The 18979-nt window shown below is 46.3% G+C and overlaps 1 protein-coding gene across 1 annotated transcript; it reads left to right on the top strand.

The window, feature by feature from the left end:
- The first annotated feature begins 12043 nt into the window (after positions 1–12043).
- LOC109780419 (laccase-3) lies at positions 12044–14342 on the top strand. Its single transcript, XM_020339005.4, has 4 exons — positions 12044–12235; positions 12331–12727; positions 12825–12953; positions 13043–14342. The coding sequence occupies exons 1-4, from the start codon at positions 12107–12109 to the stop codon at positions 14125–14127; spliced, it is 1740 nt and encodes a 579-aa protein (XP_020194594.1). The 5' UTR covers positions 12044–12106; the 3' UTR covers positions 14128–14342.
- Positions 14343–18979: the final 4637 nt, after the last annotated feature.

Below are 18979 nucleotides of genomic sequence, written 5' to 3'. Positions count from 1 at the left end.
TTACATCCGAACACCCGAAAGTACTTGAGGTTGGGCTTGTTACCGGTGAGTATCTCATATGGAGTCTTGTTCAAGCCTTTGCGGAGATAGAGCCGATTTGAAGCATGACACGCGGTGTTGATGGCTTCGGCCCAAAAGTTGTATGGAGACTTGAACTCCGCCATCATGGTCCTTGCCGCATCCATCAACGTCCGGTTCTTCCTCTCCGCAACACCATTTTGTTGAGGGGTGTAAGGTGCGGAATATTGATGCTTGATCCCCTCATCACTAAGAAACTCATCCAGGGTGTAGTTCTTGAACTCGGTGCCGTTGTCACTTCTTATAGTCAAGATCTTTGCATTGTGTTGACGTTGGCTTCATTTTCAAAGTCAATGACTGTTTGTTGGGTCTCACTCTTCCTCTTGAAAAAATACACCCACGTGTATCTAGAATAGTCATCCACAATTACCAAGCAATACTTTCTACCCCCAAGACTATCAAAGGATGGAGGCCCAAAGAGATCCAAATGAAGGAGCTCCAAAGGCCTCTTCGAGTAAATGAGAGTCGTGGGAGGGTGAGCCTTCTCATGAAGCTTTCCTTCGATACAAGCACTGCAAGCACGATCTTTAGCAAAACTAACGTTCGTTAGTCCACGGACATGGTCCCCCTTGAGAAGACTTTGCAAAGATCTCATATTGACATGGGCTAAACGGCGATGCCAAAGCCATCCCACGTCAACTTTAGCCATTAGGCATGTCGCGGTCTTATTGGGTCGCTCCGAAAAGTTAATCACATAGAGACCGTTCTCGACATGCCCAACAAAGGCTACTTTAAGAGTCTTGCTCCACAAGAGGGCCACGGTATCAATATCAAAGAAAGTGGCAAAGCCCATGATAGCAAGTTAACGAACGAAAAGTAAATTGTATGCAAGGGACTCAACTAGCATGACCTTCTCGATCGTGAGATCATGAGAAATGACAACTTTGCCGAGTCCCAATACCTTAGAAGACGAGGCATCACCCCACTCGACATTGGTGGGCATAGATGGAATCTTGTGCACGTCCACAACCAAGTCCTTGCTTCCGGTCATATGATTTGTAGCTCCACTATCGAACAGCCATGATCCCCCACCGGAAGCAAACACCTACAAGGGATCAATGCTTGGTTTTAGGTACCCATTTAGTAATGGTCCTTTGATGTTAGTAACAAGGGTCTTAGGAACCCAAATGGACCATTCAATATACTCATGAGGAGAACCAACGAATTTGGCATAAACATGCCCATCACTTGCATGACATAACACATAAGAAGGATTAAAATCGCCGGCTTTGTTGGATGGGGTGGAGTTGCCCTTCTTGACACCGTCACCCTTCGCGTTGTTCTTCTTCTCCTTGGAAGTACCCTCTCCCTCCTTCACAAAAGTTTGCTTGAGCGGGGGAGGTCATTTGGTCTTGTCATTCTTCTTCTTGTTCTTGGACTTGGGAGCGAACCCAATCCCCTCCTTGGCTACAACTTCCTTTTGGTTTCTCAAAAGGTCGTTGAGGTTCTTCTCACCTTGTATGCATGACACAAGGCCTTTCTCAAGTTGCTCCTTCAACTTAGCATTCTCCTCAACAAGATGCACATGCTCACAACAAGGGTTAGTAGCATTTGCATTATCAATTAACACCATATGAGGAAAGGTGGCTTTCTCCTTAGTTAGCATTACTTGGAGTTGATCATGAGACTCCTTGAGACTAGCATGGACACCCTTCAAGTCTTTGTGAGCCTTGTCGAGAATGTCAAACTCCTCTTTAAGTCTAGCAAGATCAACCCCAAGTTTTTCCTTCTCGGAGTTTAGCACACGAGACACAACAAGAGCATGATCAAGATCTTTCTTTAACTTAGCATGATCATCGCTGTATGACTCCTCAAGAGACAAACGAAGACCACGCTCTTCGTCAAGAGCATTGGAAAGATCCGAAATCTCATCGGCATAGTCACGACTATGCCCCTCCATCTTAGAGATGGTATCTTCGTGAGCCTCGATCATGTCATTGGCTTCACCAAGTTGTTCCAAGAGAGCAACGAAGTGCTTCTTGGATTTACCCTTGAGTTTACCCATAAAGATCTCAAACTCATTTTCCTCCACATTTGTCCCTTCATGTTCATCAATGCTATCCGTCGAAGAAGGATGATTAATGATGGTAGTTTTGATGTTGGAGGTTACCTTATTGGTGGCTTTAGCCATGAGGCACTTGGCGGTGATGTTCTCATTGGGTGAGTCGAAGAGAGACACCCGTGGAGTCTTCGCAATGGCAACGGAGGCCATGGCAACCGACTCACCATCTTCATCATCGTCATCATCCTCATTGTACTCTTCTTGTACCACCAACGCCTTGGGAGGAGTCTTCTTGGTGAAGTTGCTCTTGTTGGGGAACGACTTGGCCTTGTCTTTTCTAATGAGCTTGCCACCATTGTCTTCCCTCTTCTCGTATGGGCACTCCGCAACAAAGTGGCTCACATTGCCACAATTAAAGCAAGTCCTCATCCGTTGCTTGCCCTTTGCGCCACTCGAATTGCTCTTGTTGAAGTTTGGCCTTGTGTTCTTCTTTCTCCAAAATTGCCTTGAAGCAAGAGCCATGTGTTCATGATAGGCATACTTCGTATCTTCGAGGTTGCCCTCCTCTTCTTCCTCTTCATCCTCTTCCTCCATACTAACCTTGGCCTTTAGAGCAAGGTTGGGCTTCTTTACTCTTTGAGAACGAAGAACCGCATTGTCGGCGGTCTTGTCCAAGATGCTCATAGCAACAAATTCATCCAACACTTCACTTGATGACAAGGTGTGGAAGTCCGGCCTTTGACGAATTACGGAGGACATGGCTTTGTGGTAGGGCATCATTGCCTTGAGGAATTTGCGCTTGATCCAATTGTCATCCGTGTCCTTACTTCCATGATCTCGGAGAGAGACTGCGAGTTTGGTTACTCTCCGAAAAAGCTCACGAGGTTCTTCATCTTCTTTCATTGCAAACTCGTCGGCTTCATCTTGCACCACTTCATAGTTGGAGCGTTGAATGCTTGCGCTTCCCCGATAGAGGGAAACAACTTGGAGCCAAGCATCTTTGGCCACGGTGTAAGGCCGGAGATGAGGAAGATCTTCGGGTGGGATTGCTTCTTGGATGATGAAGAGAGCATTCTCATTGAATTGATGATCCACAACTTCTCTAGGAGTGAAGTTACTTCGGTCATGCGGAAAACCCTCTTCAATGATTCTCCAAAGGTTAGTGTTCACATGATTTAAATGACGCTTAAAACGATAGACCCAAGAATCAAAATCTACATTCTTCTCAATCTTAGGGGCCGGGCCGGCATGATTCAAATGAGTGGAAGGGAGCGGTCCACCATAGACAGGTGGAGGTTCCACATGGGCAAAGATGTCGGTCCCATTTTTATCACTAGAAAAAGGAGCTTTCTCGCTAGAAGCTTCCCCCTTGTCGGAGGTAGCATCCGTCACCTTGTTAGCGGGATCACCCACTTTCAACGGTGCGGTGGAAAGTTTAAGCCCTTCTAAGAATTTATTCAACATGCTTTCGACCTTGGTCGTCATGGAGGTCTTCAATGTGTCCAACGCCACATTGAATTCCTCACGAGAGACCGCGGTTCCCCCATCTCCCGTAGATGAGACTGGATTCTCACCGAAGTGCTCCTCCACACCGTCTACGACGTCAACCATACTCTTTGGACGGTAAAGTCCTTAATAAAGAGATGAGGCTCTAATACCAATTGAAAGGATCGATATAGTTGACTAGAGGGGGGGGGGGGTGAATAGGCAACTAAGAATTTTTAGCTTTTCTTTACCAAATTAAAGTTTGCATCAAAATAGGTTGTCTAGATATGCAACTAAGTGAGCAACCTATATGATGCAACGACAACAAGCACGCAAGCAAGTAAGAAATATAACTCGAGAAAAATTGCGAAAGTAAAGGAACGATATAACAAAGAGTGGAGCCGGTGAAGACGAGGATGTTTTACCGAAGTTCCTTCCTTTTGAGGGGAAGTACGTCTCCGTTGGAGCGGTGTGGAGGCACAATGCTCCCCAAGAAGCCACTAGGGCCACCGTATTCTCCTCACGCCCTCACACAATGCGAGATGTCGTGATTCCACTATTGGTGCCCTTGAAGGCGGCGACCGGACCTTTACAAACAAGGTTGGGGCAATCTCCACAACTTAATTGGAGGCTCCCAACAACACCACAAAGCTTCACCACAATGGACTATGGCTCCGCGGTGACCTCAACCGTCTAGGGTGCTCAAACACCCAAGAGTAACAAGATCCGCTAGGGATAAGTGGGGGGAATCAAATTTCTCTTGGTGGAAGTGTAGATCGTGGCCTTCTAAACCAATCCCGAGCAAATCAACAAGTTTGATTGGCTAGGGAGAGAGATCGGGCGAAAATGGAGCTTGGAGCAACAATGGAGCTTTTGGGGGAAGAGGTGAGTCAACTTTGGGGAAGAAGACCCCCTTATATAGTGGGGGGAACAAACCAACCGTTACCCCACTTCTGCCCCGCAGAGAGCGGTACTACCGCTGTGCCAGCGGTACTACCGCTTGCCACTATAAGCGGTACTACCGCTCCTCATCGCGGTACTACCGCTTGGCCCACAGCGGTACTACTGCGGTGGGAGGGCGGTACTACCGCATACGAGCGGTACTACGGCCTCCCACAGCCGCGGCCAGTACCGTAAAACCCGACACGAAAAAAGAGCCCTCGAATCAAGGCGGTACTAGCACGAGACCACCGCGGTACTACGGCTGGGGGCTACTAGCGGTACTACTGCTCCCAGAGCGGTACTACCGCTCCCAGAGCGGTACTACCGCTTGTGGCACCCAAGCGGTACTACCGCTCCATCCCGCGGTACTACCGCTGGGACCAGAGTGAGCACACAAATGGGGGCTACTAGCGGTACTACTGCTCTGGGCGGTACTACCGCTCCAGAGCGGTACTACCGCTTGTAGCACCGAAGCGGTACTACCGCTCTGGCCCGCGGTACTACCGCTGGGACCAGAGAGGGCACAAAGAAAAGAGAAACAAGCCCATCATCGAAACGGAAAGGCTCGGAGGAAGGGGCAAAGGAAGTGTACGTGATGATTCCGCCCTAGCCTTTCCAAAACGGACCCCCTCTTGATAGTACGGTGATCCCTATGAAACTAGTCCACCAAACTAATCCGAAAGGACTACACCGTCTTCGCTTCAAGCTCCGAGGGGAGGGAATCGTCTCGTGCCAAAAGGATGAATCTCTGAAAAACACTCAATGCACACGATTAGTCCGCAAAAGCATTGTCATCAATCACCAAAACATCTTAGGGATAAATATGCCCTTACAGATGGATAAGACAATTCCCGAGCTCTTCGTGATGCTAAAGGCTGCGGAGGTAGAAATCAAGAAGGAGCATCAAGTGTTGATGGTCAAAAAGACCACCAGTTTCAAGAAAAAGGGTAAAGGGAAGAAGAAGGGGAACTTCAAGAAGAACGGCAAACAAGTTGCTGCTCAGGAGAAGAAACCCAAGTCTCGACCTAAGCCTGAGACTGAATGCTTCTACTGCAAAGGGACTTGTCACTGGAAGCGGAACTGCTCCAAGTATTTGGCGGATAAGAAGGATGGAAAAGTGAACAAAGGTATATGTGATATACATGTTATTGATGTGTACCTTACTAAAGCTCGCAGTAGCACCTGGGTATTTGATACTGGTTCTGTTGCTAATATTTGCAACTCGAAATAGGGACTACGGATTAAGCGAAGATTGGCTAAGGACGAGGTGACGATGCGCGTGGGAAATGGTTCCAAAGTCGATGTGATCGCCGTCGGCACGCTCCCTCTACATCTACCTTCGGGATTAGTTTTAGACCTGAATAATTGTTATTTGGTGCCAGCGTTGAGCATGAGCATTATATCTAGATCTTGTTTGATGCGAGACGGTTATTTATTTAAATCTGAGAATAATGGTTGTTCTATTTATATGAGTAATATCTTTTATGGTTATGCACCCTTGAAGAGTGGTCTATTTTTATTGAATCTTGATAGTAGTGATACACATATTCATAATGTTGAAGCCAAAAGATGCAGAGTTGATAATGATAGTGCAACTTATTTGTGGCACTGCCGTTTGGATCATATTGATGCAAAGCGCATGAAGAAACTCCATACTGATGGACTTTTCGAATCACTTGATTATGAATCACTTGGTACTTACGAACCATGCCTCATGGGCAAGATGACTAAAACGCTGTTCTCCGGAACAATGGAGCGAGCAACAAATTTATTGGAAATCATACATACTAATGTATGTGGTCCGATGAATACTGAGGCTCGCGGCGGGTATCGTTATTTTCTCACCTTCAGAGATGATTTGAGCAGATATGGGTATATCTACTTAATGAAACATAAGTCTGAAACATTTGAAAAGTACAAAGAATTTCAGAGTGAAGTGGAAAATCATCATAACAAGAAAATAAAGTTTCTACGATCTGATCGTGGAGGAGAATATTTGAGTTACGAGTTTGGTCTTCATTTGAAACAATGCGGAATAGTTTCGCAACTCACGCCACTCGGAACACCATAGCGTAATGGTGTGTCCGAACGTCGTAATCGTACTTTACTAGATATGGTGCGATCTATGATGTCTCTTACTGATTTACCGCTATCGTTTTGGGGTTATGCTTTGGAGACGGCTGCATTGACGTTAAATAGGGCACTATCTAAATCCGTTGAGACGACGCCTTATGAACTGTGGTTTGGCAAGAAACCAAAGTTGTCGTTTCTTAAAGTCTGGGGCTGCGATGCTTATGTGAAAAAGCTTCAACCTGATAAGCTCGAACCTAAATCGGAGAAATGTGTCTTCATATGATACCCAAAGGAGACTGTTGGGTACACCTTCTATCACAGATCCGAAGGCAAGACATTTGTTGCTAAAAATGGATTCTTTCTAGAGAAGGAGTTTCTCTCGAAAGAAGTGAGTGGGAGGAGAGTACAACTTGATGAGGTAATTGTACCTACTCCCTTATTGGAAAGTAGTTCATCACAGAAACCGGTTCATGTGACATCTACACCAATTAGTGAGGAAGCTAATGATATTGATCAAGAAACTTCAGATCAAGTTACTAGCGAACCTCGTAGGTCAACTAGAGTAAGATCCGCACCAGAGTGGTACGGTAATCCTATTCTGGAGGTCATGTTACTTGACCATGGCGAACCTTCGAACTATGAAGAAGCGATGGTGAGCCCAGATTCCGCAAAATGGCTTGAGGCCATGAAATCTGAGATGGGATCCATGTATGAGAACAAAGTGTGGACTTTGGTTGACGTGCCCGATGATCGGCAAGCCATAGAAAATAAATGGATCTTCAAGAAGAAGACTGGCGCTGACGGTAATGTTACTATCTACAAAGCTTGACTTGTTGCAAAAGGTTTTCGACAAGTTCAAGGGGTTGACTATGATGAGACTTTCTCACCCATAGCGATGCTTAAGTCTGCCCAAATCATGTTAGCAATTGCCGCATTTTATGATTATGAAATTTGGCAAATGGATGTCAAAACTGCATTCCTGAATGGATTTCTAGAAGAAGAGTTGTATATGATGCAACCAGAAGGTTTTGTCGATCCAAAAGGTGCTAACAAAGTGTGCAAGCTCCAGCGATCCATTTATGGATTGGTGCAAGCCTCTCGGAGTTGGAATAAACGTTTTGATAGTGTGATCAAAGCATATGGTTTTATACAGACTTTTGGAGAAGCCTGTATTTACAAGAAAGTGAGTGGGAGCTCTGTAGCATTTCTAATACTATATGTGGATGACATATTGTTGATTGGAAATGATATACAATTTCTGGATAGCATAAAAGGATATTTGAATAAGACTTTTTCAATGAAAAACCTCGGTGAAGCTGCTTATGTATTGGGCATCAAGATCTATAGAGATAGATCAAGACACTTAATTGGACTTTCACAAAGCACATACCTTGATAAAGTTTTGAAAAAGTTCAAAATGGATCAAGCAAAGAAAGGGTTCTTGCTTGTGTTACAAGGTGTGAAGTTGAGTCAATGCCCGACCACTGCAGAAGATAGAGAGAAAATGAAAAGTGTTCCCTATGCTTCAGCCATAGGCTCTATCATGTATGCAATACTGTGTACCAGACCTGATGTGTGCCTTGCTATTAGTTTAGCAGGGAAGTACCAAAGTAATCCAGGAGTGGATCACTGGACAGCGGTCAAGAACATCCTGAAATACCTGAAAAGGACTAAGGATATGTTTCTCGTTTATGGAGGTGACAAAGAGCTCGTCGTAAATGGTTACGTCGATGCAAGCTTTGACACTGATCCGGACGATTCTAAATCGCAAATTGGATACGTGTTTATATTGAACGGTGGAGCTATCAGTTGGTGCAGTTCTAAACAAAGCGTCGTGGCGGGATCTACGTGTGAAGCGGAGTACATAGCTGCTTCGGAAGCAGCAAATGAAGGAGTCTGGATGAAGGAGTTCATATCCGATCTAGGTGTCATACCTAGTCCATCGGGTCCAATGAAAATCTTTTGTGACAATACGGGTGCAATTGCCTTGGCAAAGGAATCCAGATTTCACAAGAGAACCAAGCACATCAAGAGACGCTTCAATTCCATCCGTGATCAAGTCCAGGTGGGAGACATAGAGATTTGCAAAATACATACGGATCTGAATGTTGTAGACCCGTTGACTAAGCCTCTCTCACGAGCAAAACATGATCAGCACCAAGACTCCACGGGTGTTAGAATCATTACTGTGTAATCTAGATTATTGACTCTAGTGCAAGTGGGAGACTGAAGGAAATATGCCCTAGAGGCAATAATAAAGTTATTATTTATTTCCTTATTTCATGATAAATGTTTATTATTCATGCTATAATTGTATTAACCGGAAACATAATACATGTGTGAATACATAGACAAACAGAGTGTCACTAGTATGCCTCTAATTGACTAGCTCGTTGATCAAAGATGGTTAAGTTTCCTAGCCATAGACATGAGTTGTCATTTGATAAACAGGATCACATCTTAGGAGAATGATGTGATTGACTTGACCCATTCCGTTAGCTTAGCACTTGATCATTTTAGTTTACTGTTATTGCTTTCTTCATGACTTATACATGTTCCTATAACTGTGAGATTATGCAACTCCCGATTACTGGAGGAACACTTTGTGTGCTACCAAACGTCACAACGTAACTGGGTGATTATAAAGGTGCTCTACAGGTGTCTCCGATGGTACTTGTTGAGTTGGCATAGATCGAGATTAGGATTTGTCACTCCGATTGTCGGAGAGGTATCTCTGGGCCCTCTCGGTAATCCACATAACTATAAGCCTTGCAAGCAATGTGACTAGTGAGTTAGTTGCGGGATGATGCATTACGGAACGAGTAAAGAGACTTGCCGGTAACGAGATTGAGCTAGGTATTGAGATACCGACGATCGAATCTCGGGCAAGTAACATACTGATGACAAAGGGAACAACGTATGTTGTTATGCAGTTTGACCGATAAAGATCTTCATAGAATATGTAGGAACCAATATGAGCATCCAGGTTCCGCTATTGGTTATTGACCGCAGACGTGTCTCGGTCATGTCTACATAGTTCTCGAACCCGTAGGGTCCGCACACTTAACGTTTGGTGACGATCGGTATTATGAGTTTATGTGTTTTGATGTACCGAAGGTAGTTCGGAGTCCCGGATATGATCACGGACATGACGAGGAGTCTCGAAATGGTCGAGACATAAAGATCGATATATTGGACGACTATATTTGGACATCGGAATGGTTCCGGGTGAGATCGGGAATATACCGGAGCACCGGGAGGTTACTGGAACCCCCCGGGAGGTATATGGGCCTTAGTGGAAAAGAGAGGAAAGGAGGAAAGGAGGGCCCCCCATGCCCAATCCGAATTGGGAAGGGGGCCGGCCCCCCTTTCCTTCTCTCCTTCTCCCCCTTCCTTCCCTCTCCTACTCCAACTTGGGAAGGAGGAATCCTACTCCCACCGGGGTAGGACTCCCCCCTTGGGCGCGCCTAGGAGGCCGGCCCTCTCCCCCTCCTCCACTCCTTTATATACGGGGGAGGGGGGCACCCCATAGACACACAAGTTGATCATTGATCTCTTAGCCGTGTGCGGTGCCCCCCTCCACCATAATGCACCTCGGTCATATCGTAGCGGTGCTTAGGCGAAGCCGTGCGTTGGTAACTTCATCATCACCGTCATCACGCCGTCGTGCTGACGAAGCTCTCCCTCGAAGCTCTACTGGATCGTGAGTTCGTGGGACGTCGCCAAGCTGAACGTGTGCAGTCCGCGGAGGTGCCGTACCTTCGGTGCTAGGATCGGTCGATCGTGAAGACGTACGACTACATCAACCGCGTTGTCATAACGCTTCCGCTTACGGTCTACGAGGGTACGTAGACAACACTCTCCCCTCTCGTTGCTATGCATCACCATGATCTTGCGTGTGCGTAGGAATTTTTTTGAAATTACTATGTCCCAAACATTTTCCACCGCCGCAACCTTCTGTACCCGTGAGATCCCATCTTGGGGCCTTTTTCGGCGCTCCGCCGGAGGGGGAATCGATCACGGTGGGCTTCTAGATCAACACCATAGCCTCTTCGATGATGTGTGAGTAGTTTACCACAGACCTTCGGGTCCATAGTTATTAGCTAGATGGCTTCTTCTCTCTCTTTGATTCTCAATACAAAGTTCTCCTCGATGTTCTTGGAGATCTATTCGATGTAATATCTTTTTGCGGTGTGTTTGCCGAGATCCGATGAATTGTGGATTTATGATCAAGTTTATCTATGAATAATATTTGGTTCTTCTCTGAATTCTTATATGCATGATTTGATATCTTTGCAAGTCTCTTCGAATTATCGGTTTAGTTTGTCCTACTAGATTGATCTTTCTTGCAATGGGAGAAGTGCTTAGCTTTGGGTTCAATCTTGCGGTGTCCTTTCCCAGTGACTGCAGGGGCAGCAAGGCATGTATTGTATTGTTGCCACCGAAGATAAAAAGATGGGGTTTTGGAGGTCATAGACCTGGCTTTGGAGGAAGTTGATTTGCTCGTTGAGGGTGAAGACGATGTCCTTCATGGGCTTGCCATCCACCTTGAGATCACAGGAGAGGTCCGTGATCATGAGGTGATTGGCGTTGAGTCCACGCTCCACCATCCCTTGCATCGGAAGACGTCCTGCTCCATAGCTTCGAGCCTAGCCTCCACAGTTCCTGTCCCTTTGGGGCCTTGCACATCGCGGATGTGGAGCAACCCCTCATGCATCTGGATGACCTGAGGGTGCTGCACCACCTCCCGAAGATATGGGTTGATGACGTTCTTGAAGAACTTGTCCTTGGAGGAGTTGAGGTGGCCATGGTGGATGGGATCTGACAGAAAACAGCAAGGAAAAGAAAACAGAAGATTTCTCCGCGATATGGCGATCAACGGGTTTGGGAAGTATATAAAGATTTTTATCTTGAAGAATAAGCAAACTGTAGAAAAACGGAGTCCGGAAGGTACTATAGCTTGCTTTCTGAAAACCAAATGAAGAAACAAAATACCCAGTCAATTTGCAGTTTGTTTACAACAAAACAGTCAGAGTAAGTAACCTTTTGGGTCCTTCATACAGTAGTTCAGAGTAAAGATCTCACTGATAATCCCGAACAAAAAAAAAAATCACTGATAAGATTCCTTGTGATACTTTTAGATGGACTTCCTCCAACGAATGCTTGTACCTGCTCCTCTCTCTGGTGCGGCGACGAGACAGTCGAGAGATTAGTTTAAACCATTTCTGAAAAGAGCTCTTTAGTTAATGGTTACCAGCGAGAAAATAGTACGTAAGCTGCTGAATGACCCTGACTAATCATATCGTCGCCTACTGGAATTTGAGGAATTGCTCGATTGGAGTGGGAAAAGGAGGCGGCAACAAATCGCAGGGCGAAATCGTCGAAACCTAATCTTCCAAAGCTCAAACAACCGCACTGACCTCTATCTATCTCTATCTATATATATTTGGTTTTGTCATAAGGCAAGGCAAGAACAGCACCTGACAGAAGCGATCAGCCAGCTAGGGATTGGAGCTGCTGGGAGCAATGGATACGACCGCGGCGACGACGAGACGTCTCATGAGGATGAGGCTCGGCTGCTGCATCTCCGGTGTTCTTGTGCTGTCGTTCCTGCTCCCCAGCGCCCTCGCCGAGGAGCGATTCTACGAGTTCGTGGTACGTGCCTCCTCTCTTCAGTCATGTCTCGTGGCATTTCTACTCCTAGCACGAGTTGGTGATGTTTAATCTGACTGTTGTTGGCATGCATGCAGGTCCAAGAGACGGTGGTGAAGAGGCTGTGCCAGACGAACAAGATCATCACGGTCAACGGGCAGTTCCCGGGGCCGACCATCGAGGTCCACGACGGCGACACGCTGGCGATCAAGGCCGTCAACAGGGCGCAGTACAACGTGACCCTCCACTGGCACGGCCTCCGGCAGCTCCGGAACGGGTGGGCGGACGGGCCGGAGTTCGTGACGCAGTGCCCCATCCGGCCGGGGTCCAGCTACACATACCGGTTCAGGGTCCAGGAGCAGGAGGGCACCCTGTGGTGGCACGCGCACAGCTCCTGGCTGCGCGCCACCGTGCACGGCGCGCTCGTCATCCTCCCCAAGCGCGGCCGCCCCTACCCGTTTCCCAAGCCCGCCAAGGAGATCCCCGTCGTCCTGGGTACGTCGATCATCGGTTAATGATTTAGTTCAGTTTGATCGTCTCGTCATCGTCATGGGTGGAGTTTTGTTTCTGATGGGATCGACGTGCGGTGCAGCGGAGTGGTGGAGGAGGGACCCCATCGCGGTGCTCAGGCAGTCCATGGTCACCGGCGCAGGGCCCAACGTCTCCGACGCCATCCTCATCAACGGCCAGCCCGGAGATTTCCTCCAGTGCTCCAGCCAAGGTGTGATTTTGTTGGTTACCTACCACGTTAATTTGCATGCATGCATGCATGTTGGCAACTGAAACTGATCATTCGCGACCACCATGCAGAGACCAGCATCATCCCGGTGGTCGCCGGCGAGACGAACCTGCTGCGCATCATCAACGCGGCCATGAACTCGGAGCTCTTCGTCTCGCTCGCCGGCCACAAGATGACCGTGGTGGCCGCCGACGCCATGTACACCAAGCCCTTCGAGACCACCGTCGTGCTCCTTGGTCCAGGACAGACCACCGACGTCCTCGTCACGGCCCACGCCGCCCCTGGCCGCTACTACCTCGGCGCCCGCGTCTACGCCTCCGCTCGGGGCGTCCCCGTGGACAACACCACAGCCACCGCCATCTTCCAGTACAAGAACGCTGCCGCAGGCGCAGGCGCTGGAGCACCAATGTTCCCTGCTATGCTGCCGGCCAACAACGACACGGCCACGGCCACCGCCTTCTCCAACAGCATCCGGAGCCCGAGGCCGGTGAAGGTTCCCGGGCCAGTGACGCAGGAGGTGTTCACCACGGTCGGGTTCGGCCAGTTCAGCTGCCGGCCGGGCCCCTTCTGCCAGGGCCCCAACAGCACCCGGCTGGGCGCGAGCATGAACAACGTGTCGTTCCAGCTCCCCAGCACCGTGTCCCTGCTGCAGGCGCACTACGGCCGCATCCCCGGCGTCTTCACCGACGACTTCCCGGCTCGGCCGCCGGTGGCCTTCGACTACACCTCGCAGAGCGTCCCCCGCGCGCTGTGGCAGCCGGTCAAGGGCACGCGGCTGTACCGCGTCAGGTACGGCGCCGTGGTGCAGATGGTGTTCCAGGACACGGGCATCTTCGCGGCGGAGGAGCACCCCATGCACATCCACGGCTACCACTTCTACGTGCTCGCCACCGGGTTCGGCAACTACGACCCGAGGCGGGACGCGGGCAGGTTCAACATGGTTGACCCGCCCAGCCGGAACACCATCGGCGTGCCCGTCGGCGGCTGGGCCGTCGTGCGCTTCGTGGCGGACAACCCGGGGGTGTGGCTGGTGCACTGCCACATCGACGCGCATCTCTCCGGCGGGCTCGCCATGGCGCTGCTGGTGGAGGACGGCAAGACGGAGCTCCAGGCCACGGTGCCGCCCCCGCTCGACCTGCCCATCTGTGGCCTCTAATTAAGCTGGAGACTTTCTCCATCGTCGTGGCTTCTTCTGTACATGTACATGGCGGGGAAATGTGAGCCCGTGTGGGTCGTCGTACTTGCTGTGCTGCTAGCTGTTTGCCATTCAAATTTGGCATTGTAATTTGGATTTCGAATTTAAGTTGAAAAAGAAAATGCAAGGTTTTCATTACTTTCAATAAAAGGCGCTTTTATTAAGTTACTCCCTCCGTCTCATAATGTTTTTTTTGACCCTACATTAATGTAAAAAAGATGTCTTACATTATGGGACAAAGGGAGTAAAATGTAGCATCAAATGCAAAACATGATTAGCGACACCCGACCTAAGAATGATATGATTTCAAGATGAATCATCGTTTTCTAGGCAACTTATGGGGTAAGTGATAGCTTCCTTTTGGTTTCAAGTTTAGCATTGCTACTTGCTGCCAGAGCACTAAAATTAGGCTAGAGATACCAAAAGGTAGCTCACGACAAAATGGGCCAGCCCTCTCTAATGAGTTCACTTGAGACCTCCCCCCCCCCCCCTTGGCCCCCGCGTCGCTCCCGCAGGGGCGACTCGGGCGGCGCTAACCCTAGCCGTTGCTGGCCCCCTTTCCCCCTTCTCCTCTCCCTCGCCACCACCTGAGGGGGTCGCCGGAAAGCCGCGCGTCCGCCGGGGAGGGTGGTAGCAAGGATCTGCTCGCCCTGTTTTTGTTATTTTCGATAGACGACACTTTTTTTAAGTTATTAAAATGTAGCATCAAAAAGTATTAATCTTGTTTGCATTTGTTTCTTCAGTTTTCTTTTTCCAATTTTTTCTTTTGTGTCTTCTCTGTTTCTCATTTCTTTGGTTTTTTGTTTCTTTTGAATACATGGTCAACATTTTTCCTATACACACTTTTAAACTTTTTCAAATGATTGATTAACATTTTAAAAATACAAGATTAACATTTTCTAATACATGGTCAACATTTTTTCTATCCACGCTTAACACTTTTTTCATATGCTTGATTCACATTTTATAAATGAAATATTAACATTTTTATACATATTTAACATTTTCCATATACTTTATTAACATTTTTTGTAATACATGATCAATTGTTTATATATTTTTTTCCTTATATGTAATAAATATTTTTCTATAAATTTTTCAAATGCTTGGTCAACATTTAAAAATGTTTTTATAGAGTGTTTTCTTTAAATTATATATTTAGAATATTTTAAATTATAAACAAAACAAAACTAAAAAATAAGTGAAAATGTAAAAAGTAAAAAAAGGAGTCAATGCCCTCCCTCGCTTCTGGGCTGGCCCATCTCTGTCTCACGTTCAGCGAGCTTTCCTAGGTCTCGCTCAAGGCGAGATATAGGGGTGTCTATGCGACAGGTGGTCTTACAAACCAATAGGCAGGCGTAGTTACCCATTCCAGATTAGCGCCTGTATTTGCGCTCATACGATTGTCTGCACGGTTTTTCTTCTTTTCTTTGAGTTTTTGTTTTTTTGGTCATCTAGTTATTTATCTTTACATGAAATCATGATTTTTATTTAAGAAATGTTTGCAGTAGTTTTAAAATGCATGTGAAGACTTTGTAGAAATTGTGAAAAACATAAGTGTATTAACATTTATTTAAAACTGTGATAGTATTTTTATGTAATGTGGGAATAGTTTTATATATTCATGAACATATTAAGAAATTTATAAAAAAATATTATTTAGTTTTTAGAAAATTGTGGATTTTTTTCAGTTGACATATCTTAAAGGGTGTTATTGTAAAATAAATTTAAATTTAAATATGAAACGAATCAAAACAGTTCAGGATTTTTTTATGAAGAAACCCGAAATAAATTTTTAAAATAAGAAAAAAGGAAGAAAGCCGAAAAAGGAAATGGAAAATAGAAAACTAAAAACCCAGGTAAAAACTGGAAAGGAACATCCAGCCTCGTCTTCGTCAAGCTGGTGTGGTCTCGGTATTGGCGTGAAGTCTGTGACACATAATTGGGATTTTTAACTTTTAGATCTGTAGCTCTTCTAGCTGCGATGGTTTCTTCGCTGAACGATGGTCCGTCACAATATTGTTTTTTTGTCTGGTAACCGACACAATGATGACCTTGGTACATTTACGTCCATCAGCCTATTCGGGAGAATGAAGATGGGTGACCACCAGAGACTTTGATGTAACTTCTTAATTTTCCATGTGTGTTTTTACTGCTGGTTTAGATAATATATTTGAACTTTTTCAAGAAAAAATGTATCTAGTATTTGATCATGGTCTGGAGGAAGGGTTCGTGGACGATGCAAATAGTGGTATCTGGTAGTAGTATCGGATATACCTAGAGTTTCATCCATCTTGTCGCTGTCGGTTGAGCACGCCGCACGAAAGTTCAGAAAATTAAAAACCACTGTAAGTCATCCATATCAGACTAGCTGCATACTGCTCAGCATCAGTCAGGTTGAAGTTTCCAAGATTCATGCCATTTTTTTCTCATGCTTAGAAGAGTGCGCACGTTCCTTTTTCAACTTGGATTCTTAGATCGCGACGCGTGCTTGCAGGTTCTGACTTTGTAAGTAGAAACAAACTTAAAAACCACATCGATTTAGACTAGAGTGGAGAAAGCTGACCAAGTAGAAATTTTGGGCCAGCTCTGAACCTAACAAACTGTCTGTTCAGTGACCACGACACCGAACTCTGCACTGCTTGCCTTCCCAGGTCACGGGAAATGGCTCAAATGTTCATTTCTTCACTGCTGTTATGGAGAGAAGAAAAGGGCACGATCCACCAACCTTAGTTGGGAAGAGGTAGGAGCACCTACTACCAATGTTTTCTTTTCTTTTCTCTTCTCTTGTGCACATATCATTGGTTCAGAAATTAAGCACATATCATTGGTTCACTGCCCTCTACCTAATTCACTACAGAAAAATGGCGGGTGCCCATCACCATGCATGATCCAACAAACCTTGATTAGTCGCTGGAACGTGCAAGTGTTGGTGAGTGTGGGACGAAAGCAAAATGGAGAGACTAGAGTGAACCATCATGCGTGGTTGTTGAAGATTTGTTTATACTTTTTTTTACATTGAAAGGTATACTTTTGTGTTGAATTTGTGCATATCATCTTATCTTCAAGGACTATTCGATTTGTGGGATTAGGGTGTGTCTCCAACGCCGACCTCAAACCGCCCGCATACGTCCGGGTCACGGAAGTCATCCAACGTGGGTCTGTATCGGTCCACCGAGCGTTCCGGATGTTTTTTTTCCCCGCAAACTGGAAAGAAACACGGGTGGCTTTGCGGGTGTCCAGACCGCCGTGACGCCCGCGTCTGACCGCCCTAACCCACCCAAACGCCCTTCCTCGGTCGCGCGTGTTTCCCGCCCAAAACGATCAGACGTTATTCATGGCAATAATTGATACGTCTCCGTCGTATCTACTTTTCCTAACGCTTTTCCTCTTGTTTTGGACTCTAATTTGCATGATTTGGATGAAACTAACCCGGACTGACGCTGTTTTCAGCAGAACTACCATGTTGTTTTTGTGCAGAATTAAAAGTTCTCGAAATGGAACAAAACTTTGTGAGGATTTTTATATAATAAAAGAGAATTTCTGGAGCCAAGAACCACCGGAGGGGGGCACCTGGGTGGCCCCGCAGACCCTGAAACCGACGCTATAAAATCCTATTTTTACAGAAAAAATAAGGGAGAAAGAATTATCGCGTTCCACGAGACGGAGCCGCCGCGGTCTCCTGTTCTTCATCGGGAGGCCAGATCTGGAGTCCGTTTGGGGCTCCGGAAAAGGGGATATTCGATCTTCGTTATCACCAACCCTTCTCCATCGCCAATTCCATGATGCTCCCCACCAGGAGTGAGTAATTCCTTCGTAGGCTCGCTGGTCGGTGAGGAGTTGGATGATATTCATCATGCAATCGAGTTAGTTTTGTTAGGGCTTGATCCCTAGTATCCACTATGTTCTGAGATTGATGCTGCTATGACTTTGCCATGCTTAATGCTTTTCACTTTGGGCCTGGGTGCCATGATTTCAGATCTTAACCGTTTATCTTATAACCATTATATCTATGATTTAGATCCGATCTTGCAAGTTATAGTCACCTACTACGTGTTATGATCCAGCAACCCCGGAGTGACAATAGTCGGGACACTTCCCGGTGATGACCGTAGTTTGAGGAGTTCATGTATTCACCGTGTGTTAATGCATTGTTCCGGTTCTCTATTAAAAAGAGGCCTTGATATCCCTTAGTTTCCAATAGGACCCCACTGCCACGGGAGGGTAGGACAAAAGATGCCATGCAAGTTCTTTCCATAAGCACGTATGAATATTTAAGTAATACATGCCTACATTATATTTATGAACTGAGCTAGTGCCGTATCGCCCTAGGTTATAACTGTCACATGATGAATATCATCCAACAAATCGCTGATCCAATGCCTACGATTTTCCTACATATTGATCTTGCTAAGTTACTACTGCTGCTGTTACTGTTGCTCTTGCTACAAAACTATTGCTATCACTGTTACCGTTACTATTGCAGTTGCTACTACTATCAAAACTATCATACTACTTTGCTACTGATCACATTGCTGCAGATAATTAATCTCCAGGTGTGGTTGAACTGACAACTCAGCTGATAATACTTACAAATATTCTTTGGCTCCCCTTGTGTCAAATTTGTAAATTTGGGGTTAATACTCTACCCTCGAAAATTGTTGCGATCCCATATACTTGTGGGTCATCAAGACCTTTTTCTGGCGCCGTTGCCGGGGAGCATAGCTATATTTGTTGAGTCACTTGGGATTATTATCAATTTATCACTATGAAGAATCTGAAGGATGCTAAGACTAAGATTTTTCCCTCTAAG

This window comes from Aegilops tauschii, chromosome 5 (assembly GCF_002575655.3).
Source record: "Aegilops tauschii subsp. strangulata cultivar AL8/78 chromosome 5, Aet v6.0, whole genome shotgun sequence".
NCBI classification, from domain to species: domain Eukaryota; kingdom Viridiplantae; phylum Streptophyta; class Magnoliopsida; order Poales; family Poaceae; genus Aegilops; species Aegilops tauschii.
Note: the sequence above shows the minus strand (reverse complement) of the source record. Positions and strands in the feature narration are given on the sequence as shown.

What these genes read in the sequence shown, in the direction of transcription:
- LOC109780419 (XM_020339005.4), top strand. Translation starts at nt 12,107, where the DNA reads ATGGATACGACCGCGGCGACGACGAGACGTCTCATGAGGATGAGGCTC. An exon ending in GGAGATCCCCGTCGTCCTGG is followed by an intron (nt 12,728 to 12,824) that starts GTACGTCGATCA and finishes CGTGCGGTGCAG; the next exon opens with CGGAGTGGTGGAGGAGGGAC. An exon ending in CCTCCAGTGCTCCAGCCAAG is followed by an intron (nt 12,954 to 13,042) that starts GTGTGATTTTGT and finishes ACCACCATGCAG; the next exon opens with AGACCAGCATCATCCCGGTG.